Genomic DNA, 26,413 nt, shown 5'->3' with positions numbered 1-26,413 from the left:
CAGAAGTGATGACCTATGCACTCATTCACTCAACTTCCCGTTCCTTCCAGGGCAGTGACCGACAGCATCAACCAGCTCATCAGTATGTGCACCCAGCAGGCACCAGGCCAGAAGGAGTGTGATAATGCCCTGCGGGAATTGGAGGTGGGCCTTGGCAGGCTAAATGGGGTTGAAGTTGAGGAAAGCGTTCTTGGCTAAGGGCAGTGAGGGGGCGTCTTGGATCTCAGTTCACCACCAACCGCCCCTTCCCCCACCCGACAGACGGTCCGGGAACTCCTAGAGAACCCAGTCCAGCCCATCAATGACATGTCCTACTTTGGCTGTCTGGACAGCGTCATGGAAAACTCAAAGGTAGGTGTACCCAGTCCCCTCCCAAGGACGGGAGAGGGTTGGAAGACGAGCCAGCCAGGGGCTGCCCTCTCCCTCTGAGAACAAGATCTGACTCTCCCGATACCCTCTGTTCCCCAGGTGCTGGGTGAGGCCATGACCGGCATCTCCCAAAATGCCAAGAACGGAAACTTGCCGGAGTTTGGGGAGGCTGTCGCCACAGCCTCCAAGGCCCTCTGCGGCTTCACCGAGGCAGCTGCACAGGTTATCCTCCTGGGATAGTCCCTGGAACTCCCCTGTTGTCCCTACCCGTCCTCCTCGCAGCCTGACACACATGCGCAGAAGACAAAGTTACGCTTGTAAAGCCAGCTGTGTGGAAAATGGGGATCTTTCCCCTACCTAAAGTAGAGGTGTTTGCCAGCAAGCATAGAACACCAACAGTTCTGATCACTGTCACCGCTGAGCCCTGGTGCTTTCAGTAGGGACTACACTGTCCAACCACTGAATCTGGCCCCAGCTTGCCTGGTGTATTCTGCCTGCCTAGCATATGCACGTTATTTTCATATAATGAGTACTTTCTTTTTTGCCGAGCCACACGGCATGCTGGCTCTTAGTTTCGCGATCAGGGATTGAACTCGTGCACCCTGCAGTGGAAGTGCAAAGTCTCAATCACTGGACGCCCAGGGAAGTCCACACGTATTATTACACTGTTAGAATAGTACCAGGGGTTAAATTCCCCGTTACTTGGGTCACCACCTAACCTTGCCTTTTGCTACATTACGAAGTATAAAACGATCCATTGGCTCAGAGTATTTTGCTTTTGTATATGAATCCTTAAAACAAACTGACTTGAGAGCTCATCCTCTCAGCCTGTCCTTCAATCTCCCTGCCTCCCTGTACCCTGTTCTGTTGGGGGGCCTGCTCTATATGGCTTGACGTATTTCTGGAAAAGCATGAAGAAGAAAATGCAAAGCTACCATGTGTTGGGTGAAGTAAGAATCAAACCTTACGATGATCTTCCAAGAGAAACAGTTTTTGGCAACCATCCCTTCCCTCTTTCCAAATCTCTGAAGCCTGGAGGCATTATGTGTTAATTAGCCTAACACCACCCACAGTTTTATTAGAACTGTCTCTAAAAGAGGCTGTGTGTGTGTGTGTGTGTGTGTGTGTGTGTGTGTGTCTTTGTGTCTTTCAAACTTTTTTTTTTACCAACACTTAGAATAAGCAGTACTTTTTACCTAAGACCCAACATACAAACACATAAACAGGTAAACAGGTGAACTGAATTTTGATAAAAAGCTTACTGTGCTGCTTCCTTTTTTTTTTTTTTTTTCATTTTTTAATCTTCTGAAATGTTTGAACACATTTAACAAAACAGGAGAGGTTTTTCCCTCTTTTATAGTATAATCGCAGCTTGCTAATGTATCTCCACTCATGTAGAACCCTGGCCACTGAACCTACCCCTGCTCCCCATTGTCCCCACTGTGGCTATTCCTACCTCAGGAATATTCCTTATTCCTCACCCCACTCCTCTCTCTACAGGCTGCATATCTGGTTGGCGTGTCTGACCCCAACAGCCAAGCTGGACAACAAGGGCTGGTGGAGCCCACACAGTTTGCCCGAGCAAACCAGGCAATTCAGATGGCCTGTCAGAGTTTGGGGGAGCCTGGCTGCACCCAGGCCCAGGTAACTCGGGGGTACAGTCACTGTGAGCAAGCCTGGGAAAGGCTGCTGAGCCAGGACAGGCCACCCCCATGGCGGGAGGAGATGCAGGACATGTGGGGAAGGAGGGTGGAGCCCCAGCGCTGACCTCCTGCCCACAGCTTCTCTGGGTCATTGTCTTCTCTGGCTGTGTTTCTCATCATTTCTTCAATTACTGCCAGGCTCACCACTTCTCTATGGAGGTTTGAGTTCACTCTCCTCCTGAGCCTGTGAACGATTTCTCCATTAGTGTGTCGGCTTTTCATTTTCCTTTCTCCTCCACCCTGCGCGTCTTTGGGTATCTGTCTCCCAGATTTTGACTTTCAGGTGACTCTGTCTTTCCTAATGAGACTTCCAAAGGATTGCAGTCCATCCCCCAAGCTGAAGGGGCTGCTGCCCAGTATAGACACGGCCCTCCTGCCCTCACATGGCTCTTCCACGTCTCTGTCTCCTCAGGTGCTCTCTGCAGCCACCATTGTGGCCAAACACACGTCTGCGCTGTGTAACAGCTGCCGCCTGGCTTCTGCCCGAACCGCCAATCCCACTGCCAAGCGCCAGTTCGTACAGTCAGCCAAGGAGGTGGCCAACAGCACGGCCAACCTTGTCAAGACCATCAAGGTTCCCAGCGTTGGACTTCTCAACCCCTCCCTGACCTGTCCAGTTTTCTCTCCCCCAACCCCTGCACCCCGTCATTCCCTGAGGCCTTCACGCAGTCACACCTGCCTAAGCCCAAGGTCTTGCCTGTCCGCGCTGGTCACCACCAGCCCCGCCCCATGCCCTTTGAGCTCAGGAGGGAGACCTGGGCTTCCCTGCCTTTGTCTACAGTCCATCCTGAGCTCCTCCTTGTCACTCCCACTTCAGGCGCTGGATGGGGCCTTCACAGAGGAGAACCGTGCCCAGTGCCGAGCAGCAACGGCCCCTTTGCTGGAGGCTGTGGACAATCTGAGCGCCTTTGCGTCCAACCCTGAGTTCTCCAGTGTTCCTGCCCAGATCAGCCCTGAGGTGAGGCAGGGTGAACGCATGAACTGCCGGCCACCTCATCTTTCAAGGAGTCTTGAGACTCACCCCTCGACCTCCCCTCTCCCCAGGGCCGGGCTGCCATGGAGCCCATTGTGATCTCTGCTAAGACAATGTTGGAGAGTGCTGGGGGCCTTATTCAGACAGCCCGAGCCCTGGCGGTCAATCCGCGGGACCCACCACGCTGGTCCGTGCTGGCTGGCCACTCCCGTACTGTCTCGGACTCCATCAAGAAGCTGATCACAAGCATGAGGTAGGGGGCAGGGTGGAAAACCTTGTGGCTGGGGGATGCACACGCCTCTGACAGAGCAGAGGGATGGGCACTGTGGTGTGAGATGGGCCAGTGTTGGAGGACATCTGTGGTCCAAGATTCAGGGGTACAGGGAAAGGTGGGCCAGCCTTGTGCTCAAGAGGTGTACTTGATGTTGGAGCCTGTGATACGTCTGCAGGGACAAGGCCCCAGGGCAGTTGGAGTGTGAGACAGCCATCGCAGCTCTGAACAGCTGTCTGCGGGACCTTGACCAGGCTTCTCTTGCTGCAGTCAGCCAGCAGCTCGCTCCCCGTGAGGGGATCTCTCAGGAGGTAAGGGGAGGAGGGAGGGCAGGCTTAAGGAAGGTGGGGGATCTGGGAGTGAGCTCATAGACACATGGAGGGTATGGAACGTGCTGGGTACTGGGTCACTTTGGTGTGGAAGGAAGAGTGGGGTCCTGTGCAGGTCACAGTCAGGGCTAAAATCCACTTCCTCCCCAGGCCTTGCACACCCAGATGCTCACTGCGGTGCAGGAAATCTCCCATCTTATTGAGCCGCTGGCCAGCGCTGCCCGGGCTGAAGCCTCCCAGCTGGGACACAAGGTACCTGGGGCGACACATGGGCTTGGGTAGGCTGAACCAGGGTACCTGGCCAGGCTGACCCCCATCCTAAACCCTTGCTGCAGGTGTCCCAGATGGCCCAGTACTTTGAGCCGCTCACTCTGGCTGCCGTGGGTGCTGCCTCCAAAACCCTGAGCCACCCACAGCAGATGGCGCTCCTGGACCAGACCAAAACCTTGGCCGAGTCTGCCCTGCAGTTGCTATACACAGCCAAGGAAGCTGGCGGTAACCCCAAGGTACTGAGCTAAGGGGCTGCTACTATAGTAAGAGAAGCAGGAACCACTGCTCCCTGCCCCAGCTCACTCACTCTGCCCCACAGCAAGCAGCTCACACCCAGGAAGCCCTGGAGGAGGCTGTGCAGATGATGACAGAGGCCGTAGAGGACCTGACAACCACCCTCAACGAGGCAGCCAGTGCTGCCGGGGTCGTCGGTGGCATGGTGGACTCCATCACCCAGGCCATCAACCAGGTTGGAGTCTTGGGGAGCCTGTGGATGGAGGTGCCTGTGGACGGAGGTGCCTGTGGACCAGTGTCCCTGAGCCCACAGTCCTTACCCTTCTGCCATTCTGCCCCCTCAGCTAGATGAAGGACCAATGGGTGAACCAGAGGGTTCCTTCGTGGATTACCAGACCACCATGGTGCGGACAGCCAAGGCCATTGCTGTCACCGTTCAGGAGATGGTGAGTTTGGGAGAGTATAAGAGGGCTGCTCTTGGAGAGTTTGGACATTGAGTTTGGACATCAATTCACTTCTTCCTGTCACCAGGTAACCAAGTCAAACACCAGCCCTGAGGAGCTGGGCCCTCTCGCTAACCAGCTGACTAGTGACTATGGGCGTCTTGCCTCCCAGGCCAAGCCTGCAGCTGTGGCTGCTGAAAATGAAGAGGTAACTTCCCCTGCCCCTGACAGAAAACCCAAGGCTTACCCCTTGTCCCATGATGTCAGCCTCTGGGGCTGTCCCACCCTCGGCCACTCGGGTCTTTCATAAAAAGGGGAACTCATCCTCAGGGCTGCTCCATGAAAGAGTGATCAGGGCTCCATAAAGGGTGGGATCAAAGCCTCCATCACAGGGATAAGGAGTAGCCCAGGGTCTAGAGATTGCCTGGGCTGCCACTGTTTCCCCCGTTGGCCCTGATTCCCTGTGGCTGCTTCTCCACTGTGCCGCAAGCCTTTGTTCCCTTCCTAGTTGTTCCGTGTTACAAAGCCCTGAAGCTCTTCCTTCCCTAAGCTCCTGCCTTTCCAAGAAAGCAAGTAATTGGATCTTAGCATGACACACCTAATCCCCAACCCAAACCCCTCCATAACCACACACGCCAAACTGTAAGCCGTGGCCTCTGCTTCAGATACCCCAGGATGAGGGCTTCTCCCCCTCCTCCTCGCTGTGCTTATTAGCACGGTCCTCACAGCTGGTGCCCACAGGCTAGTATTTTCCATGTGTAGGAGGAGACCTCCTGACTAAAGGCTGTGAAACAGGACAAGTCTATGCAGGGTACTTCTCACTACCTCTTTAGTCCTCAGCGCGAGCTTTTTTAGGTCCTTAGTACCTCCTCCAAGTGCAGTGGACATCCCTGAATCCTCTTGTAAAATCCGTCTCTCTGTTTCATCTACTCACAGATAGGCGCCCACATCAAGCACCGGGTTCAGGAGCTGGGGCACGGCTGCGCAGCTCTGGTCACCAAGGCAGGCGCCCTGCAGTGTAGCCCTAGTGATGCCTACACCAAGAAGGAGCTCATAGAGTGTGCCCGGAGAGTCTCTGAGAAGGTGACTGAGCCCGTCCCCATGGCCTGGGGGCTGTGCTCCCCAGCCCTTTCCTCTGTCCCTTCTCCCAGACCCAGGACCTATCCTCTCACGGGGCCTCTGCCACAGTCACCACGTGACTCTCCTCCCTCAGGTCTCCCACGTGCTGGCTGCGCTCCAGGCTGGGAATCGTGGCACCCAGGCCTGCATCACAGCCGCCAGCGCTGTGTCCGGCATCATCGCCGACCTGGACACCACCATCATGTTCGCCACTGCCGGCACACTCAACCGTGAGGGTGCCGAAACCTTTGCTGACCACCGGTGAGGAGGGAACTGGGGCTTGTGCGGTGTGGGGCCAGAGGGGTTGGGGGAGGCCTGAGAAGAGCTGACTGGGCTGGGCTGTCCCCCAGAGAGGGCATTCTGAAGACTGCCAAGGTGCTGGTGGAAGACACCAAGGTCCTGGTGCAGAATGCAGCTGGGAGCCAGGAGAAGCTGGCACAGGCAGCCCAGTCCTCCGTGGCCACCATCACCCGCCTCGCCGATGTGGTCAAGCTGGGTGCAGCCAGCCTGGGAGCTGAGGACCCAGAGACCCAGGTATCCGCCCCACACGCCTCACTCTGGCCAGAACCACTTCCTGTTCCCCCCTTTCCTCCCACAGACCGGAGCCTCTGCTCTCGCACACAGGTGGTGCTGATCAATGCAGTGAAAGATGTGGCCAAGGCCCTGGGAGACCTCATCAGTGCCACAAAGGCTGCGGCTGGCAAAGTCGGCGACGACCCTGCTGTGTGGCAGCTCAAGAACTCTGCCAAGGTGGGAGGAAAAGAGAGCAGCTGCCCAGGCGGGGAGTAGACCAGTGTGCTATGCCTGCCCCTTAAAACAATGCTGCCCTCCCTCCTCTGATGCCCGCAGGTGATGGTAACCAATGTGACATCACTGCTCAAGACCGTGAAAGCGGTAGAGGATGAGGCCACCAAAGGCACGCGCGCCCTGGAGGCCACAACGGAGCATATTCGGCAGGAGCTGGCGGTGAGCCCACCTGTGCAGCAGGGCCTGGGCTGGGGAGCAGGGCCTGGGCTGGAGAACGGGGCCTGGGCTGGGGAGTGGGGCCTGGGCTGGTGCAGCAGGGCCTGGGCTGGAGAACGGGGCCTGGGCTGGGGAGTGGGGCCTGGGCTGGGGAGCGGGGCCTGGGCTGGAGAACGGGGCCTGGGCTGATGCAGCGGGGCCTGGGCTGGAGAACGGGGCCTGGGCTGGGGAGTGGGGCCTGGGCTGGGGAGCGGGGTCTGGGCTGGAGAATGGGGCCTGGGCTGGGGAGCGGGGTCTGGGCTGAGGAACGGGGCCTGGGCTGGGGAGCGGGGTCTGGGCTGGGGAGCGGGGTCTGGGTGGATTGTGAGCGTGCGTGCGCTGCCCACACACACACAAAGACGCTGACGCGCAGCCTTCTCCCGCTGCCAGACTTCCTGTGCATGCTGCGCTGTGTCTCCCTTCCTCGCCTGTTTCCTCCTTGGCATTTGACACCTACCCTCTTCGTCCCCCCACCCCAACTTTCTCTGGCCTCTCAGTTGCCACATTCAGGGGTCACTTCTTAGCCTTCATCTTCTTCAGACATTTCCAAAACAGTGGACCCCCTAACAAGCCTCTCTTTGAAAGCCTTTCTTCCTTTGGCCTTTGTGACACTGGCTTTTCTGTTGCCGCTCACATCTCCTCTATAGTTGCACTCACCTTCAACCAGATAAATCTTAGAGGCCTTCCTGGAACTGCACCGATCGCCTTCTTACTCCTCTTTGGCAGGTTCAACCCTCTCATCATTGTTCTCTGACAAGTAGACTTCCAGTTCTGCGCTCAGTCATTTTCAACCTCCTGTTTGACCTTAGCACCGAGACACAGTGCCTCCCCACCAGCCTCTTTTCCCGACTCACTGCTTCCCACTAAGCATGGCCACAGCCCTCCCGGTCCAGCAGGCTCCCTCCCAATCGCCCGTGACTTCTCTGCCTTGCTCACAGCCTGCAGGCCGTCGCCAGGTCCTGCCCCACCCTCCTCCAGTCTCTTCCTCTCCTTTCTTCTCTCCCAGCCCACAGGCAGCACTCTCCCTCACTGTGACTGCTGTGCCCGGTTTCTACCTGGTCTCCTTGCCTTCAGTCTTTGTCACTTCCATCTTTTTTTCTTTTAACTTATTTTTTGGCTACGCTGGGTCTTCTCTGCTCCACGTGGGCTTTCTCTAGTTGTGGCGAGCCGGGGCTGCCCTTCCTTGTGGTGCACAGGCTGCTCATTGCAGTGGCTTCTCTTGTGGAGCACCGGCTCTAGGCGCATGGGCTTCAGTTATGCCCAGTAGTTGTGGCACAGGCTTAGTTCCTCCACCGCATGCGGGATCTTCCCAGACCCGGGATCAAACCCATGTTCCACTGGCAGGCAGATTCTTAACCAATGGACCACTGGGGCAGTCCCCATCTTTCTAACTTCTAAATTTATCTTTCTCATCTTCTGTTTTCACTTCTCCTCAGAGATGTTCAAATTGAAATTGCTTTCTACTTACCAAACTTGATCATTCATTCCCTCCTCTTTCCCATATCACTAAACAGTACCTTTCAGTAACTCAGTTCCTAAAGCCAGAAACTCCGTTTTAACATCTTTCTCTCATTGTTCCCCACATCTGAGCTCATCAGCAGTTCTTTTAGTGGTCCCTCCAAATAGACCTCATTTTCTCATTTCCCATCTCTGCTACCAGCACCTTGTCCAAACCATCATCAGGCCTTAGCTGTGTTTATGTGATAGCATCTATGTAAACCCCTTGCTTCTCCATTCACCTCCCCCTCCCCAGTCAATCCTCTCTATACAGAGGATAATTTTGGGGGGTGGGGGGCGCCTCACCGTGCAGCTTGTGGGATCTTAGCTCCTCAACTAGGGATTCAGTCCAGGACCATGGCAGTGAAAGTGCTGAGTCCTAACCTCTGGACCACCAGGCAATTCCCAGAATAATCTCTTAAAAATATAAATCAGGTTATGTCACTTCAGTGCTTACAATCCTCCAGTGACTGCCCTGGCATCTGTGGTAAAGTCCACTCTCCTTCCCAGGGCCTTCCAGGCTCCAGGGCCCCTGCTGCCTTCCCCAGTCTCTGCTCACCCTTCTCTCCTCCCGGCCAGGGGCCAGGCCCCTGCCTTCTCAGCTCCGCCCACTGCAGACCCTTGTTCTTGCGCTTTACCAGTTTTTTGAACATCTGGCCCCTTCTGATCCTTCAGGCTTCAGCTTAAACATCCCTTCCGCCAAAGGCTTCCTTGACCACCTTTCTGAAAAAGAACTTCCTTTTTCTTTCTCGTCACAGCACCCTCTTTTTTTTCCCCTTCACAGTGTAGTTTCCCTGGTCGTTCACCTATTATCATTTGTACCCAAAACCAGAATGCAAGCTCCATGAGAACAACAGGACCTTGTCTACCTTATTCCCCACTGCACCCCCAGCACCTCACGTAGTCTCCAACCTAGCTGATCTTTAGTGGGATTGAATTTGTTGGGTGAATACATACAGCAAAATATTTCTATGACTTTTACATACTGTGTGAAATTCTGAGTTCCTTGTTCTGATACCCAAGGTCCCAACAGCCTTTGCTGTGCCATCCCTGTGCTCTAGAACATTTCTTAATACTCTCTCACGCTTGACGTCCTGGTTATTTGTGCTCTGCCACTTATGTCAGTGCACTCCTGTTGTCTGTATCCTTAAGACCCAGCTCCTTACCCACCTTCGCCACTCGCCACATTAAGACTTCTCTTTAGGAATGAAAAGCCAGCAGAAAGGTACTTCTTTAATTTCAAACAAATACACTTTCCCCAATCACTTTAGTCAGAAATGAGGACCAACTGCCTTCTATTGTGTTAGCTGTGAATGTGTGAAAGTCTCCAAGCGCTGATCTACAATAACTACTCGGTGGCTGCCTGTTGACTGAGTACACAGAGGAATGAACCAGTCACACAAGTGCTGCTTCATCTCACAGCCTCACTCACTGTGGAGTTTTCTTCTTGCTCTACCCCAACAGGTCTTCTGCTCCCCAGAGCCACCTGCCAAGACCTCGACCCCTGAAGATTTCATCCGCATGACCAAGGGTATCACCATGGCAACCGCCAAGGCCGTTGCCGCTGGGAACTCCTGTCGCCAGGAGGATGTCATTGCCACAGCCAATCTGAGTCGCCGTGCTATTGCAGATATGCTCCGGGCTTGCAAGGTAGAAATCCCGGCGGTGAGGCAGAAGCGTGAGGCAGCTTGAGGACAGCACGTGGTAGGGGAGAACCTGCAGGGACTTGGGAGCTCTTTGGGATCCTAAGGCTAATGTGTACTCTGTGCTACAGGAAGCTGCCTACCACCCAGAAGTGGCTCCAGACGTGCGGCTCCGAGCCCTACACTTTGGCCGGGAATGTGCCAATGGCTACCTGGAACTGCTGGACCACGTGCTGCTGGTAAGGCGGGAGGTGTCTGCTCCTCACAGCGGCCTCCCTGAATACACAGGCCTCAGGCCCTGCACTGTTCAGATCTCCCCCCCGACCCCACCATCTACTCCCCGAGTGTGTCCTTGTTTCCACATCTCCCTTCCACTGGGGCTCCATCAGTTTTAGCATCTTTGGTTCTCCCACTCACCTCCTCCTCTTTCTCTTGTCTCCTCTCTTCCCGCCTGACCTCCCCCTCCTCTACCTCCTCATCTCTTCTTTCTTCTCATTTCATCCTTCTCCTGGCTTCTTGTCAGCCGGTGAGTGACACACAGCCCCACTGTCTTCACCATGCATGCAATGTGATGTCTGGCGTGCTCCTGGATAGGCTGTGTGCTGTTTCAGGCTGCAGTGTGGAGCGGCCTAGGGTGGGGGTGGCAGGAGGGGGTGGGGTCTGCCCTGTTTCAAGGGTCAAGGTAGAAGCTGAGATCTGATGCTCTCTCCCCTCTGCCCCCATCTTCCCCAGACCCTGCAGAAGCCAAGCCCAGAATTGAAGCAGCAATTGACGGTGCACTCAAAGCGTGTGGCTGGATCAGTCACTGAGCTCATCCAGGCTGCTGAGGCCATGAAGGGTAAGGGGTGACCAGGGGCAGGGAGGGAAGGGAAACCCTTGTTCTGGGGAGAACTCTGCTTCTGGGAGGCTGCTCAGAGATGGCCTCTGCAGAGTCCTCACAGATGCCAGGGCCTGGTGATAGTAAGCACACTGCCCGGTGCTCCTGATCTCCCTGCTCTGCCTTAGCCCCTTCCCACCTCACTTTGTCCACCAGGAACAGAATGGGTGGACCCAGAGGACCCCACAGTCATTGCTGAGAATGAACTCCTGGGAGCCGCGGCTGCCATTGAGGCTGCGGCCAAGAAGCTGGAGCAGCTGAAGCCCCGGGCCAAACCTAAGGTCAGCCCTGCTCCCTTCTCCTCCGCTCCGCTCAGAGTGTCTGCACCTTCAGCCTCCTCTTACCCTGCATCTCTGTCTGCCACTTCTGTCTCTTTTTTGCAGGAGGCGGACGAGTCCTTGAACTTTGAGGAGCAGATACTGGAAGCTGCCAAGTCCATCGCAGCAGCCACCAGCGCCCTGGTGAAGGCTGCCTCAGCTGCACAGAGGGAACTGGTGGCCCAGGGGAAGGTAAGGACTTGGATACCACCAGCTTTGCCTTCCACATGGCATGATGGTCTCCTCTGGGAGGCTCTCAGGAGGGCACAAGTCTGAGCGGATTCCTGCCCTCCTCCACAGGTGGGCGCCATTCCAGCCAACGCACTGGATGATGGACAGTGGTCCCAGGGCCTCATCTCTGCTGTGAGTGTACAACTCTCCCTGGGCCCCTCTGCACTTCAGGCACTTGAGAGGCTGGAGAGGGGATGGACCAGGGCAGGAGGCACGTTCTAACCTAATCTCCCTGCTTCAGGCCCGGATGGTGGCTGCGGCCACCAACAACCTGTGTGAGGCAGCCAATGCAGCTGTCCAAGGCCACGCCAGCCAGGAGAAGCTCATCTCATCAGCCAAGCAGGTCGCCGCCTCCACAGCCCAGCTCCTCGTAGCCTGCAAGGTCAAGGCCGACCAGGACTCTGAGGCAATGAAGCGGCTTCAGGTGAGGCCCCCTGGCCCATCTCATGTGTCTTGAGCTGTGCTGGTTTCAACTGTCACCGCTGACGTGCTTTCTGCGAGGGAGATGAGGGCCTTGCTCAGCTGGGACCTTCCTGAGTTCTCACCTCACACTGCTCTCTCTCTCCACCCAGGCTGCCGGCAACGCAGTGAAGCGAGCCTCAGACAACCTGGTGAAGGCAGCCCAGAAGGCTGCAGCCTTTGAAGAACAGGAGAATGAGACCGTGGTGGTGAAGGAGAAGATGGTCGGGGGCATTGCCCAGGTAAGTTCTGAGGGATGTCAGCAGGGCAGTCACAATGCCTGCACTGGTTCCCATTCCCCCAGACCCTGATGCACATATTCACTGACTGAGTCCCTGATCTCTGTCCCTCAGATCATTGCTGCCCAGGAAGAGATGCTTCGGAAGGAACGAGAGCTGGAGGAGGCACGGAAGAAGCTGGCGCAGATCCGGCAGCAGCAGTACAAATTCTTACCTTCAGAGCTTCGAGACGAGCACTAGGGCAGCCGCTTGTGTGTATCACAGACCCAGCCCAGAGACTGTGCCTCACTACCAAAGCCTCCTGGGCTGTCGGGCCCAGCCTGCCCAACCCCAGCACCCCCAAGTGCCTGCCAAGCCTCAGGCCTGGTCCCGCCGCACGTTTCCTGGCCCTTCCCGGACTCCAAGTGCCTTCATGCCCTAGGGCCCCCTAAGTGCCTGCCCCTCCCCAGAGTATTAACGTTCCCAGAGTATTATTAACGCTGCTGTACCTCAGTCTGAACCTGCCAGGGCCCCAGCCCGCTCCACCCTGCCAGCAGCTTCCAGCCAGTCCCCACAGCCTCCGCTCTACTCATCCTTTTTTATACTCTCCGCCCCCCACCCCCAGCTACCTGTGGGGGCCAGGGGTGTAAGCCCCAAACAGGTCATGCTCCAATAAAGGTGATTCTGCCTGCAGCCTCAGCCTGGCTTCATGAGGAGGTACCCGCCCCGAGTGCAGGCGGGGAGAGAATGGGATGGAGTGCCGTGGCCCAGCTTGACGGGCTCAGAAGGCTGCCCCGAGGCCCCTTGCTCCCACTACATGCAGAGCCCTAAGTCATCCTAGTCAGGAAGCTGTCCCTGAGCAGTCAGGCCGCTGCTGTCCCTTGCCTCTCGGGCCAGCGCCCACGCCACACCAAGTGTCATTCTTCTGTTCCTGGGACAGCAGCTGCCAGTGCTCTTTGTGGCTGCCAGGGATGCACTCTGTTCTTCATCACTCATGAACAAACCTAGGCCCTCACCAAGTCCGAATTTTCAAGAAGCAGCTTTGCTGAAAACAAGCCTATGGATACAAGTATCTGAGCCTAAGAGAACTAGGGCCAGATTTGGTTGAGGCAGTTAACAAGCCAAAAATCCAGCCTGAGGCTGCCTCAGGTAGCTCAACTGTTGACCGGGTTGGGCATTTCCAGCCCCTCCCCAGCCTTGCTGCCACTCCTGCCCAGAACAGCAGTAGAAGGAAAGCAACTGAAAAAGCCAGATCCAAGCATGAGGCCGCATCGTCAGGGGCCAGAGCTCCCCTAATGGCCAGGCGGGTGCTGGGAGCCCTGTGCCAGCTGCCCCGCTCACCTGGAGGTTGAGTGGGGAAGGTGGGGGTGCCGTGCGCTTCCACTTCTCCCACATCTGCCCACATGGCCCACGCCACCTGGCAGCCCTCTCAGATCTGCCACTGTTTTCATGTATGATTCTTCAACCAGCCCTGTTGCTTAGTATGTTACTTCCTTGCTTCTCCCTCCAAGTAGAGCACAAGCACCACCCAATCCGCTGCTACTCTTGTCACCTCCTGCCACCTCCTTAAAGGCATGACATCTACTACCCCATTAGAGTAGGTTTAAAGTAGAATGACTTTGTCCTCCCCAGGGCAGCCCATTAGGGAGGTGCCAGCTTCCTACTACCACTCGTGTCACCTGTGATTAATTCATTCAATATTTACTAAGCCAGGCCCAGGCTAAGCGCTGGAAAACACAGATGTATTATCACCTCTCTGACGCAGACTGGCAACTGCAGTCCGTGTGGCTCTGGCCCCCTAACCCCAGATTCAATGTCCTGGCATCGCTGAGGACCTTAGAGATCAAATCCCTTTTACCACTTCCCCAACAAGTGGTAGTCCAGACCCTTTAAACTCCAGCTATGAGCCCAGACAGCTGCTGACCCCTGCTACCACTTCCCTGCCATATCCTCAGAAACTGTGACCAATCACGTTCCTGTTGATACTGATGCCTCAGGGAGCCTTCTGGGGAGAGACTCAAATACCTATTAGACCAGCAGTTCTTACAGTGTGGTTGACCCTCAGGCCTCTAGGGGTGCCAGCGTCCTTTCAGGGGTCCATAAGGTCAAGATTATTTTCATATGGGTTTCCCTGGTGGCTCAGTGGTGAAAAGTCTGCCGGCCAATGCAGATGACACAGGTTCGACCCCTGGTCAGGAAAGATCCCACATGCTGCAGAGCACCTAAGCCCCTGCGCCACAACTGTTAAGCCTGTGCCCTGGAGCCCACACACCGCAACTAATGAAGCCCACGCACCCCAGAGCCCATGCTCCACAAGAGAAGCCACTGCGATGAGCAGCCCACACACTGCAAGGAAGAGTAGCCCTCGCTCACCACAGCTAAAGAAAAGCCAGGCAGCAATGAAGACCCAGCACAGCCAAAAAGGAATAGAAAAAAGACTACTTTCATAGTAATACTAAGACATTATTCTCCTTTCTCAGAGTGTCAGCATTTGCACTGACAGTGAAAGAGCATTTGGCAGGTAAGCTGCCTTAGTGCAAATCAGGGCAGCAGCCCAAACTACCGTAGTCACTGTATTCTTCACCACCATGCACTAAGTGTAAGATATAAATGCTGGCTTCTTCCTGAAGAATGGCCTTGATGAAGTAGCAAAAATTATTCATTTTGTTAAATCTTAGTCCTGTAGTAACAAGTGTTTCAATATTCCGTGTGCTGAACTGGGGAGTATGTGTAGAACCTTTCTGGTGCCCACCCAAGTGTGATGGTGTCTCAAGGAAAGCACCTAGACAGTTCTTTGAGCTGAACTGGCTGCTTTTTTCATAGACCACATTTACCTGCAGGAATGACTGACAGACAAACCACAGTTATCAGACTTGAGTAGCTGGCAGATTTTTCTCAAAAACAGAACCTGTCACTTCAGAGAAAAACCTGCCAGTACTTGTTGCCAATGATACAATTCAAAGTTTCAAGTGAAAACTAAAATTTTAGAAAACTTGTGTCTGCCACCATGAGCTTTAGGGCTTCCCCAAACTTAAAACAAGCTTTTCTGTTGAAACCATCATGACTTTTTAAATAATATATAATGAAACATGTTGACATTTGGAACACCTGCATAGCTCAGTGAATCATTTTCCAAATGACCAATGCATGCATGCTGTTACAAAATTATCCGAGTAAAAAAAAAAATGATCCAACCAAAGTCAATACAAACCAATGGATTTTAATGAAACATTGTACAGGAAGGTTATTGATAGGGTCAGGTTCTTCACTGCAGTTAACCACTAAGAGAATAGTCAAGTCTTGATGTAGGATCAAAGAATAATATCCACAATTGCCCAAAAAGGCTATACATGCTATTGATGCTTGAACAACATGGGTTGTTACATTTATATTGGGATCAATAGATATTTACAGTACTACATGACCAGTGGTTACTTGAATCCAGGGATGCAGAATCATGTATATGGAGGAAGCAAGTAAATAGAGGGTTATGTTATGGATTTTCAACTCCACAGACCCCTGTCACGTTCAAGGGTCAGTGAATTCAAGGGTCAGAAAAGAGGATATCTCTTTTCCAACTACGTATCTGTGTGAGACTAGATTTTCTTCTTAAAGAGTACTTCAAACAACCAACACATAGCAACAGTAGAAAGCACAAGTAGATTTTGAGAATACAGCTGTCTATTATGCCAGATATTAAAGAGATTTGCAAAAATGTAAAACAACTGCCATGCTCTAATTTGGGGATGTGAATATAGTTATTTTTCATTCAAAGTATGTCAACACAGTAATGTGTAATGGGTTTGTTTTATTTTTAATGAATTAATAAACATTGAATTTTTTAATATGGATAGATATAACCTACTCCAACAAAAGCTTTTTGAATCTTCAAACCCCACTTTCAATTTTTAAGAGTGTATATGCTATGCTATGCTATGCTAAGTCACTTCAGTCGTATCCGACTCTGTGTGACCCCATAGACGGCAGCCCACCAGGCTCCCCCATCCCTGGGATTCTCCAGGCAAGAACACTGGAGTGGGTTGCCATTTCCTTCTCCAATGCATGAAAGTGAAAAGTGAAAGTGAAGTCGCTCAGTCGTGTCCGACTCTGAGCGACCCCATGGATTGCAGCCTAACAGGCTCCTCCGTCCATGGGATTTTCCAGGCAAGAGTACTGGAGTGGGGTGCCATTGCCTTCTCCGTTAAGAGTGTATAGGGTTCTAAAATGAAAAGGTTTGAGAATTGCCCCACTAGACCATGAGTTATCCACAAAGTATCTTCATGTATTCTGAACCTGGTGCACAAAAAATTCACCTGGCAAATGTTTATCAAGTGCCAACTCTATGCCTGATGCTATGCTACAGTGGGGATTCAGAACTGAAACAGAGTCCCTTCTCTGGAGGGTTCACAGACAGGTGGAGAAGCAAACAGGTACAAGAACAGTACCCTTATACTTAAGGGGGACTATGATGAGAATGTTAGTTAGGAGCCTGCAGGAAAAACACGCACCTATGAGGTGGAGAGGGTGGGAGGGAGGAGTCGATAGAGAAGGCTTCTCAGAAAAGCTGACACCTGGTCTGTCTTTACAGCCACCAGGAATCAGCCAAGGGAAGGCAGGGAGAACAGAATGCATAAAAGGTGGAAGCTTTAAGAAAAGAATGGTGATGTCCTGCTCCTGCACTGAGCTCAGTATGAGTGCTACACCAGTACAAGTCTGTGCACTGGGGGTGAGTTTGGAAGTGAAAGAAGGTAGCTTAGAGCTGAAGCGGGCAGGAGCCAAAGCAAAGGGCCTTGTATACCATATTAAGAGATGTGGATTCTTAACATCAAAAGAGGGAGGGCTAAAGGAGGCATTGGCAAGGATTTTAGGGTCCCACTTGCATCAACTTTAAAAAAGACTTTTCTGTCAAGGAGAGTTGGGGAACCAGGAGCAAGACCACAACAGACTCAGGCAGGAGGTAATATAAGGAACTGCCCAAGGCAACCCCAGAGAAGTCTGAGAAGTCTTCTTCATCTGGAGGAAGTACCTCCTACAGGATTAAGGGAATGTGGGGAATGAGGGACACGGGAGCTCTTAATGACTCCCAAGGGTTTGACCCTGGCTACAGGGTGGCTAGAAGCGACTTTTTAAGAGTTTGGGGGAAAAGGAGTCAGTTTTGTCCATATGTAGCAGCAGTCGGCTAAGCACATCTATACATTTCCCCGCCCCCTACCTCCCCGCCCTAACTCGCCCAAGCCGGGGACCCAGGATTCCCACGGTTTCCACCTCACCAGCAAAAGCCAGGCCTCCCACCCGCCTGCCCCTCGGGAACAAGGCTTCCTCCGCCTGGTCTCCCCTTCCCCCCTCCAAGGCAGCTCTCCACTTCCTCTCCACCCCCCACCCCACCCCGAGGAAAAAACGAAAACAAAAACAAACAGCTTCACGCCCGTGCCCCAGATTTCCCGACCCTGGCCCCGGCTCCCAGAGCTGTTTGTGGCGCCCGCGGTCAGGGGGGACACCTCCCCCCACCCTCAGCCGCTGACGCCCAGCAGCTCAGAACTCTTACCCTTGCCCCTGCCTTCCTCGCCCCAGCCTGGCCCCGCCTCCCCACGGGAAACATCCCAAAAAAGGGCAGAAAAGAAATTTCAGCGTAAAGTTGGCTCACAAGGGAAGAGAGGAGAGTCCGCCGGGAGAAGGGGAGGAGAAGGGAGGGCGCCCGGGGAAGCTAGGGGAAAACGGGGGTGGGTGGGGGTGAGTAGAGGGCGGTGGGGGTGGGTCCGGAGGAGGGACGGGGAAGGGACCGTAGGGACGCGTCCCGGTGGAGGTGGGGATGGGGGTAGGGAGCGCGCAGCGTCCTGCCTGGCAGAAGCCACGTGGAAAATATGCGGGGCACGTGGGGGGCGGGGCGGGCGGGCGCGGAGCTGGGATCCGAGGCTGGTCGGCAGTAGAGGAGGGGCCCTGGCTCCGGGGGTAGGGGCTGGAAGCGGGGAGCGAGGGGAAGAGAGGTCAGGCCCGCCCTCGGGGGCAGCGAACCCGGCCTCAATCTGCACTGCGACCGGGCTTCTGGGCTCCCCTCCTGCCTCAGTTTCCCCAAGTCCCTGGTGAGACTCATCGCTGTCACTGCCGTGTCGGTAACGCAAAGCCAGAGTCTGGAACTCAGGGTAAACTGAGGCACTAAAGTGGCAGAGGAGTCCCTCCTCCCAAGAGACATTTAATCCGAGGGGATTTACAGGAAACTTCTAAATTAAGGGCAGCGGCTGCTGCAGTTGAGGGGGGAACACTCTGCACTCTGGTCCTTGTGCCCGGGCAGCTGCCGTGAGCTCAAGCCCCGAAATAGCCCCACGGGCCCCAGCCGCAGCTGCCACAGGGCCGCGCTGTCACTCAGGAGAAGTGCGGAGCCCCCAGCCCCAGGGTCCCCTCCCCTCCGCGGCGCTAGTTTTTTCAGCCGACTATCCATCTACTTTCCCGTCCGACGGCTGCGGGCGGGGTGGGGGTAGGATGGAGATGGGTGGGATAGAAGGGAGAGGCGGGGCCCCGAGGGGGCGGTCCCGAGGGGGTGGGCGCAGGGGGTGGCCGCGCCCCCCGACCCTGCAGTGCTTCTGCCCCTACAAGGTTTGGGACGCAGTGGGGGAGGGTCTTGGCCCCCAGCTCCGCCCGGTCCCTCCCCGCCTTTTAGGCGCCCGCGCGGCAGGGACATCCCAGTCCCGCTTGGTGCTCCTTGCCCGCCACCCGTGCGCCCAGTCCGAGAGGCCAGCCCAGTTCTCCCGGTCCTCACTGCCCGCCGGCCGGCCCGTCCCCCACTGCAACCATGGACGCCATCAAGAAGAAGATGCAGATGTTAAAACTGGACAAGGAGAATGCCATCGACCGCGCAGAGCAGGCTGAGGCCGACAAGAAGCAAGCTGAGGACCGCTGCAAGCAGGTGGGGGGGTCCCAGGCCCGGCGCAGCCCCCGCCCCACCCCACAATAAGGGCAGGGTCGGCCCTGCGCTATGCCCCCCAGCCACTGGCCTGCTCACCAATGCTCTCTACCGTCCAGTGTGGGGGCTGCTGGGCCTTCACAGTACCCCGGAAGGTCCCTCACCAGAGCCACACTTCATTCCACCCACCTTAGCCTGGGGAGCCCCAGTTCCCAGATTTCCACTCCTGCCCTTGCAGAGAGCCATGATGGGCCTGCTCCTTGGGGCTGGGAACTTTCTCTCTACTCCCACCAGATCCCTACACACCCCTAGCTGCACTGTCCCCCACTGTCCTCTGATATCCCTCTTCCTCCCTGACAGCCTCTAAATATCTCAGTACCCCCTCACACACACCCCTGACTCTGGCCTGGGCCTGGGCCTGGGCCTGGCTGACTGATGTTTTTCTCTCCCAGCTGGAAGAGGAGCAGCAGGCCCTCCAGAAAAAGCTAAAAGGGACGGAGGACGAGGTGGAAAAGTATTCTGAATCAGTGAAGGATGCCCAGGAGAAACTGGAGCAGGCTGAGAAGAAAGCCACTGATGTGAGTGTGGACCTGGGGGTGTGGGAGAATTAGTGCACTGGAAGGGGTCCCAGATGGGGATGGAGGGACCTTCTTCAGCAGGACTGAAAGGGTTTCCTTGCAAGAACCCAGGCTAGAGCAAGCTGGCACAAATAATTCAAGACAGTGGGTAAATCAAAACCACTTACCACTTCCCCCAGAGGACATAGCATTGCAATTCCATTGGGTTCCAGCTCTTAGAATGTACAGTGATCAAACAATGAGTCATCGTGGGGGTGAGTAGTACAAGAATTTACCCTCCACCTCAACTAATCCTCCAGCTGAAAATGGAGAGAAAACTGCAGCTACATTTTGGGGATGTGGGCTGTGGGTGTAGGTGCTGTGGGCAGGGGGAGAGAAAACGAATCCAAAGATGGGCCCTGACTTCAGTTACACCCCTGGGGGGCCATTAGAAATTCCCTGGCCTTGACCTCTGGCTCCAGTGGCCCTGCTGTGCACTAGGCCCCCAGCTCAGGTTCTGTCGGTCCCTTATTTACCCTCATTAAGCTGTCAGCCTCGAGACCATGCCAGGCCACAGGGCAGAGGGACAAGGCCACAAATGCCAGGGCAGCCACCTTGGCAAGTCCTGCTCACTCTGAGATTTCTCTCCCCACCCCACACCTCCTAACCAGACATCTCCACCTCCTGCCAGTCCCAACCCCCACCTTGAGGTAGGAGAATGGCCATAACACTTTGGACCTGGTACTTTCTCTGCCTCCTGTTCCCTATTTGCCTTCCACCCAGGATTAAGTTTAAAATGAGGCTTCAACTTGGGTGGATGGGGGGATTAGCATAAGCATGGTCTGAACATCCGAGATCAGAGATGACATTACTGTTTGTGTTGACCATTATCCATGTTCCCCACCCCACTCTGCCCCCAAGGTTGGTTTCTCTGACCTCCAGTCTTTGGTTTTGGTTCTTCACCCGCCCTGGCACTTGGAAGGGAACTGGCCTGCAGCTGCTGGTGAAGGCGACCCTGGGCATCTGACACTCTATAAATAACTACGGCCCAGTGCAGCTGGAGGCAGGCCTGGAAACCCAAGGAGCTGGGTGGGGGCTGAAGAGGAGGAGGGGAGGACAGGGACAGAGCTGGGGAAGCGGGGCAGCAGCGCCGGGAGTAGAGAGGAAGCACTGCCCAGACTTGTATGACCTTGAACACAGCACTTAACTTACGCACTGCCTCAGTCTTTCCTTCCTCTCTTGCTTCCCGTTTGTGCAATGGGGATGGCACTGTCTGTCCTGTGGTTAAGAGAGCAGCATCCCTAACTGGGAAAAACTTGAGAAGCACAAAATGCCAAAAGTCAGTCCTGTGATGCAGGCCCCAGGACTTCCCAGGTTCTCCAGAGTCACTTGTTACCCGATGACCATGAAGAGAGGTTCCCTTTTATAGAGTCTCACCTCTCTCTAGACCTCCAAGATTCCTCAGAGTCATTCTTCCCAACCCCCAGTGCGGTCCCCAGAATCTTTGCACACGGAGTCATCCAGTCCTGTGCCCAGGATGGGTTCCTGTCACTCTAGGTGGCCTTTAGCCCCTGGACTGTAAGGGCAACACTACTTTCTACATATGGTGCTGTTTCCCCTGTCCTTCCCCCAGCGCTGCCACCTGTCTCTCCCCTCTCACTCTCTTCTTCCCCTGCACTGGTCCCTTCTCCTTTCCAATCCTGAACCTAGAGTCCCATGTTTATGGGATGGGGACTCTGCAGGCACCTGCTCAAGTGCTTTCTGTGTGTTATTTTACTATTTCCCAAGATTGCTTATCATCAGAATCCCTTGAGTGAATGAGTGATACTCGCTCAGTCATGTCTGACTCTGCAACCCCCTGCCAGGCTCCTCAGAATCCCTTGAAAGCTTAAAAAAGAAAAAAAGATAGGATTTTCAAGCCTCTGCCCTGGAGATCTCAGTTCAGTGGCTCCAGGATGGAGCTAAAGAACTTGGATTTTTTTTTTTCATTTCCTCCCTAATGGTCTGTTATTAATCCAGCATTAGAAGCACTGCATTATCTCAGAACATTCTACAAAGGAGGAACCAAGGCTTAGAGAGACTAAATAAGTTACCCAAGGTCACACAAGTAGCTCAAAGACAGCAGTGTCACTCAGAGCAGATGCTCTTAACACCAAATTGCACTGCTTCTCTCCTTTGCCTTTTTGGGATCTTTCTTGCTCTGTCCTCTTTTTCTCAAGGTATCATCCCTTTCTATGGACCATCTCCAAAACCTCCACGATTTTGCCTCTATATTGCAGGATCAGTGGCGGATTTGCCACTCACACTGCGCTTGCACTGCCCCCACTTGTATCCAGCACTGGCAGAGAGCCTCCTGCTACAGCCTGGCTTGCCGCCTAAGCTTCCTGCTGTGAGTCTGCCTGGCAGCCAGTGACATCACAGAGCTTGATTCTGTGATTGGCGGATTTTCGCAGCACTGTGGCCTGGTTGGCCTGATTCTTTCCCACCCCTTGCCTGAGCCAGACTCCGCTGAGGAGTCAGGGCTACCTCAGACCTGATCCCAGCAATTGGAGTGCTCTCACACAGGACTAGGGGATTTGTGTGCAGATACCCACTGGAGACTAAGCACAGTGCTAGCAGAGGCCCCGAAGCAGGGGAATGGAGCTTGTCCAAGAGTGCATGTTTTGGGCTGGAACACAGAATCTGCGGAGAAGATGGTTTAGTGGAAAAAAAAAAAAATAGGTTGAATGTCTGGAGGCCAGAAAGCTTAGCTTTGTTCTGACAAGCATCTTAACCACCCTCTGATGCCTCTCTGATCCTCATCCAAGGCAGACACAGCCTTTCTGACCTCTGACCTTTGACTCACAGGCTGAGGCAGATGTGGCCTCCCTGAACCGCCGCATTCAGCTGGTAGAGGAGGAGCTGGACCGGGCACAGGAGCGTCTGGCTACAGCCCTGCAGAAGCTGGAGGAGGCTGAGAAGGCAGCTGATGAGAGCGAGAGGTGGGCAGCGGGGTCCTCAGAGGATGGGGTGGGGAGGGAGCCGGGAGCCTGTCCCTGCTGGACCTAACCCCACCCCCACCACTCACCCTGCCTCTCAGAGGAATGAAGGTCATCGAAAACCGAGCTATGAAGGATGAGGAAAAGATGGAGCTGCAGGAGATGCAGCTGAAGGAGGCCAAGCACATCGCCGAGGATTCGGACCGCAAATATGAGGAGGTGACAGCCCTGCTCCACTTTGTTCTCACGCCTGAACCCCAGGCACCCCCAATCATTCACCATGGATTTCCTCCTCACTCCCCCATCCCCACAGGTGGCCAGGAAACTGGTGATCCTGGAAGGAGAGCTGGAGCGCTCAGAAGAGAGAGCTGAGGTGGCTGAGAGGTAAGGACACCCCAGGGTAGCAAGTGAACCTCGGCCTGAGCCCATGGCTGTGGGGCACTATGTGCAGTGGGAGGTGCTTCCCCAGTCAGGGTACCCCAGGGACAGGTCCTGCCTCTGACCCCTACCTGCTGGCCCCCAGCCGAGCCAGGCAGCTGGAGGAGGAGCTTCGAACCATGGATCAGGCCCTCAAGTCCCTGATGGCCTCAGAGGAGGAGGTAGTCACCTCTCTGGACCTTTCTGGCCAATGGCACCTTCTCTCGGCTCACCTTCCCCTCCACCTCAGGCTGCTCTCTCTCAACCTGCTGGGGGTCGGGAAGGGCCTGGGGCTTCCAGTCTCTGCCTGCTGTCACTCTCACAACTTTGCTCTTCTTCTCTTCCCTCCTCCACCCCTTCCCCACTGTGCCACCTCCACTGTCTCCCCCACTGTGCCTTCACATCCCACCCTGCCACACACCCCCCTGCAGTAAATGTGGGGACCTAGAGGAGGAGCTGAAAATTGTTACCAACAACTTGAAATCCCTGGAAGCCCAAGCGGACAAGGTAGAGGGGGCAGAGGGGCAGTGAGGATGGGTTCCTTCAGGGAAGGGAGGCGATGGGCCCAGGCAGGGCGGGGCACAGTGTTTGATGGAGACAAAATCAGGAGTAGCCTGTGGGGCTCCGTGAAGAAATGAAGGCTTTGTGGGGGTGGTGTACTGATGACCTGTGTCTGTCCCTAAAAGTATTCCACCAAAGAAGATAAATATGAAGAGGAGATCAAACTGCTGGAGGAGAAGCTAAAGGAGGTGAGAGTCCTTCCAGTCCGAATGACCTTCAAGCCCCCCAATCCCTACCAGAGACCTCCTATGGCAGGAATTGGGAACAGGGGCAGAACAGAAGGTTGACTTAAGTGATAGTGTCTGGGAGGGCCTAGATTTTTGTCATTTTTCCCCATCTTGCCTTTACACCCAGGCTGAGACCCGAGCAGAGTTTGCTGAAAGGTCGGTGGCAAAGTTGGAGAAAACCATCGATGACCTGGAAGGTAAAAAGGATATTCCTCTGTACCCCCGAGACTTTCAAAATAGGTCTGTACTCCCCATGACTTATCTTCCTATCCCATGGGACTTGCCAGTGGTAAATTAGGACTGGATCCCCTAGGACTCCACAGGTTTTGGCAGTCTGTGCCTCCCATCCAAGTAGATAGATGATGTAGCCCCATCAACTCCAGTGCTTTGCAAACTTGAGTGGGCATGAGAATCCCCTCAGAGAGTTTTTAAAAAATACAAATTCCTGGGTCCTGCTCGGAAGTGACTGGTGACTTTGGACTGAATCTGTGTCTAACAAGCACCCTGACAATGCAGATGCTGCTGGTCCTCAGACCAGACTCTGAGTAGCACTGATCTAGATAACACTGTCTCCAAGTACAGCACCCTCTTTATTAAATAGAGAGCTGTTTGGTTTAATATCTAGGTTTTCATAAAAACATTAATGGAAAATACTATTCTAAGCTAGATTTAATGAAAACAAATATCCAGGTGTTTGCTAGTCTGTAGCTACTTCTCACTCTTATCAATAACGTTGTGCCTAAAACTGTCTTTCCCTTTTATTTCACTTTCATAACTCCCACATCTCTTGCTTCCAGCCCTCTCAGGCAAGCCTCAATTTTCTCTCCGACTTTAGACCTTTCTGGCTTGAGTGTCCTCCCCTTGCAGCAAGCACTCCTGCTTATGTAAAGCACTGTGCCCCCAGGTCCCTGGGGGGAGGCAGGAGCTCCTTGGGGAAGCACCAACTTGGGGTACAGAGAAGGATAAAAGACATAGGGGTACAGAGAGGAGAGGAGGGGGCCCTGATGGCTGTCCAGCCTGTTCTCTGGCCTGTCTCCCTCATTCCATCTTCATCCACCTCTCTCTGATTCTTGTTCTCTCTATTACCCTCTCTCCTTCCACTCCTCTTTCCCTCCATTCCTTCTCCCCACACTCCCACCTGGCCCCCCTCTCCTGGACCCCCCACCAGATGAAGTCTATGCACAGAAGATGAAGTACAAGGCCATCAGTGAGGAGCTGGACAACGCGCTCAATGACATCACCTCCCTCTGAGCCCCTCACCAGCGTGGCCCTCGGCCCCCTCTCTCTTCTCCTTTCCATTTTCTCTATGGGAAGCAGGGCCAGCAGGAGGAGCAGAAATTGCCAACACTGCAAAGCCAGGCTGGGTGCAGCCTAGGAGAGCCCTCACCACATCCGCTGCCCATCCTGGCACTTGCTTCATCCTTCTATATCCATCCACTCCTCCCTCTACTGTCGGCCTCCACACTCTCTGCTGCTTAATAAACTCCATTTGGTCTCCATGCTGTTTTCCTGCCCTCTAAAGCACTGCCATCACCCCCACAGAGCACTGGTTCACTGCTGAGACCCTGGCTCCTGTGGGCACCCCTAATCTTGTGACTCCCTCCCCCACTGAGATCACCCACAAAACACTGAGGCCTACCCCAGAACCCCCTCTGCATGACTCTCACTGACGCATGTGGGCACGTATGACTGTGTCATTCACCACGGGCCCTCTGGTGCCTCTGAGATACATGCCCTTCTGCAAACCCAGGCATGTCACTGCCCTTAGAGTGCTCAGCTGAGATTCCAGGATATAAAGGAATGACTGGAAGGGGAGTGGGCAGGTGAAGTGTAGGAGAGGGATGTAAGGTTGTTAAAGGTCCGGGATGACATTTGGAATGACACTGGATGCCAGCAACGTGGGGGCTTTCGCTGCAGGTCTGTTTTCTGCCTCGAGTTTGTCTATCTGTCTGACACTCCCTTTCCTGGCTCAGTCTTTGTCTTTCCTCCTGTTTCCAACTCTTGAACCTTCTAAAGAAGGAGGGTAAATTAGTTTATGACTCGGGCCTTCCCATACACCTCCATGGCCCCAAAGCCTTGAGTGAGGCATCCCTGTCTTGGTCAGTCCATCTGTCTGTCCCACCCAAGGGGTCCCCAGATCCCTGAATGTTTGTGTCTTTGTATGCCTCCAGCCCGCTCCGTGTCTGTCACACCCCCTGTCCATGCCTCCCCATGTTTCTCCCCTCATGTCTCCCCACCCCACCCCTGCTCACGGGTTGCTTCCCCTCGCAGAGACCTTGGCCAGTGCCAAGGAGGAGAACGTGGAGATCCACCAGACCCTCGACCAGACACTGCTGGAGCTCAACAACCTCTGAGGGCTGGCCCTGCCCCCAGCCAGGCTAGCTGCCAACCCAACCAATAAAACTGATGTTACCAGCATGATGGGGCCCTTTAAGCCTTTCTTGGGTATTGGCAGTGGTGGTGGTAATTTTCCAAAGTGGAGAAGGTGGAGAGGATGCCTCAGGGGAAAAGTGAAGTTGGAAGGAGCTCTGAGTGAGCCAGAGGGATGGGGGCACTAGGCTCACCGAGGAGGGGTTGTGAACGGGTTGTGTGGAGCAGAGGAGCCTGGCAGGGATGGAGGAGCATCCTGGCCCTTATTCCCCACAGGGCAGAGGAGCTGCGGTCAGGGGCACTGCCCCATTCCAGCAGGTGGCTGGGCACAACACAACTGGAAGGCAAAACCACAAAACTACATTGGTTTCACTTGAGCAGGGTGAAAGCCCAAAAGCCTCACTGATTTTAAGCCTAGAGACTGAGCCTGCCCTATAGACAGAGAGACAG

At 54.5% G+C, this 26,413-nt stretch overlaps 2 protein-coding genes across 7 annotated transcripts in view; both read left to right on the top strand.

Moving 5' to 3' along the window:
- TLN1 (talin 1) overlaps window positions 1-12,648 on the top strand; it is a 31,559-nt gene extending 18,911 nt beyond the window's left edge. For all 3 annotated transcript variants that reach the window (XM_019966168.2, XM_019966166.2, XM_019966167.2), the window contains 27 exons: window positions 51-144; window positions 262-351; window positions 469-591; window positions 1,870-2,013; window positions 2,485-2,646; window positions 2,890-3,030; window positions 3,117-3,298; window positions 3,495-3,627; window positions 3,796-3,897; window positions 3,981-4,151; window positions 4,235-4,384; window positions 4,494-4,595; window positions 4,681-4,800; window positions 5,529-5,675; window positions 5,806-5,972; window positions 6,062-6,245; window positions 6,336-6,461; window positions 6,561-6,677; window positions 9,675-9,860; window positions 9,985-10,092; window positions 10,586-10,691; window positions 10,887-11,011; window positions 11,114-11,239; window positions 11,348-11,410; window positions 11,520-11,702; window positions 11,851-11,979; window positions 12,091-12,648. In XM_019966168.2, coding sequence (XP_019821727.2) covers window positions 51-144; window positions 262-351; window positions 469-591; window positions 1,870-2,013; window positions 2,485-2,646; window positions 2,890-3,030; window positions 3,117-3,298; window positions 3,495-3,627; window positions 3,796-3,897; window positions 3,981-4,151; window positions 4,235-4,384; window positions 4,494-4,595; window positions 4,681-4,800; window positions 5,529-5,675; window positions 5,806-5,972; window positions 6,062-6,245; window positions 6,336-6,461; window positions 6,561-6,677; window positions 9,675-9,860; window positions 9,985-10,092; window positions 10,586-10,691; window positions 10,887-11,011; window positions 11,114-11,239; window positions 11,348-11,410; window positions 11,520-11,702; window positions 11,851-11,979; window positions 12,091-12,216 — 3,607 coding nt within the window. In that variant the 3' untranslated portion in view covers window positions 12,217-12,648. The remainder of the gene's footprint in view (window positions 1-50; window positions 145-261; window positions 352-468; window positions 592-1,869; window positions 2,014-2,484; window positions 2,647-2,889; window positions 3,031-3,116; window positions 3,299-3,494; window positions 3,628-3,795; window positions 3,898-3,980; window positions 4,152-4,234; window positions 4,385-4,493; window positions 4,596-4,680; window positions 4,801-5,528; window positions 5,676-5,805; window positions 5,973-6,061; window positions 6,246-6,335; window positions 6,462-6,560; window positions 6,678-9,674; window positions 9,861-9,984; window positions 10,093-10,585; window positions 10,692-10,886; window positions 11,012-11,113; window positions 11,240-11,347; window positions 11,411-11,519; window positions 11,703-11,850; window positions 11,980-12,090) is intronic.
- A 5,964-nt stretch (window positions 12,649-18,612) lies between these two features.
- On the top strand, window positions 18,613-26,011 carry TPM2 (tropomyosin 2). 4 transcript variants are annotated; one of them, XM_019966165.2, is made up of 9 exons: window positions 18,613-18,856; window positions 19,306-19,431; window positions 22,258-22,391; window positions 22,490-22,607; window positions 22,702-22,772; window positions 22,912-22,987; window positions 23,492-23,554; window positions 23,721-23,790; window positions 25,865-26,011. In XM_019966165.2, exons 1-9 carry the CDS (start codon window positions 18,743-18,745, stop codon window positions 25,945-25,947), a joined length of 855 nt encoding a protein of 284 aa, XP_019821724.1. In that variant the 5' UTR covers window positions 18,613-18,742; the 3' UTR covers window positions 25,948-26,011. The 4 variants fall into 4 exon arrangements, with proteins under 4 accessions (XP_019821724.1, XP_019821722.1, XP_019821723.1 ...); XM_019966163.2 differs by lacking the exon at window positions 22,912-22,987 and adding an exon at window positions 23,237-23,312 and having other exon boundaries at window positions 18,614-18,856; XM_019966164.2 differs by lacking the exon at window positions 25,865-26,011 and adding an exon at window positions 24,762-25,092 and having other exon boundaries at window positions 18,614-18,856.
- Window positions 26,012-26,413: the final 402 nt, after the last annotated feature.

The sequence above is a fragment of the Bos indicus genome, chromosome 8 (assembly GCF_029378745.1).
Source record: "Bos indicus isolate NIAB-ARS_2022 breed Sahiwal x Tharparkar chromosome 8, NIAB-ARS_B.indTharparkar_mat_pri_1.0, whole genome shotgun sequence".
Lineage (NCBI taxonomy): Eukaryota > Metazoa > Chordata > Mammalia > Artiodactyla > Bovidae > Bos > Bos indicus.
Note: the sequence above shows the minus strand (reverse complement) of the source record. Positions and strands in the feature narration are given on the sequence as shown.

Coding starts and splice junctions, on each gene's coding strand:
- TPM2 (XM_019966165.2), top strand. CDS start 18,743: ATGGACGCCATCAAGAAGAAGATGCAGATGTTAAAACTGGACAAGGAG. Junction 22,988..23,491: donor TGATGGCCTCAGAGGAGGAG/GTAGTCACCTCT, acceptor TGTCCCTAAAAG/TATTCCACCAAAGAAGATAA. Junction 23,555..23,720: donor TGGAGGAGAAGCTAAAGGAG/GTGAGAGTCCTT, acceptor CTTTACACCCAG/GCTGAGACCCGAGCAGAGTT.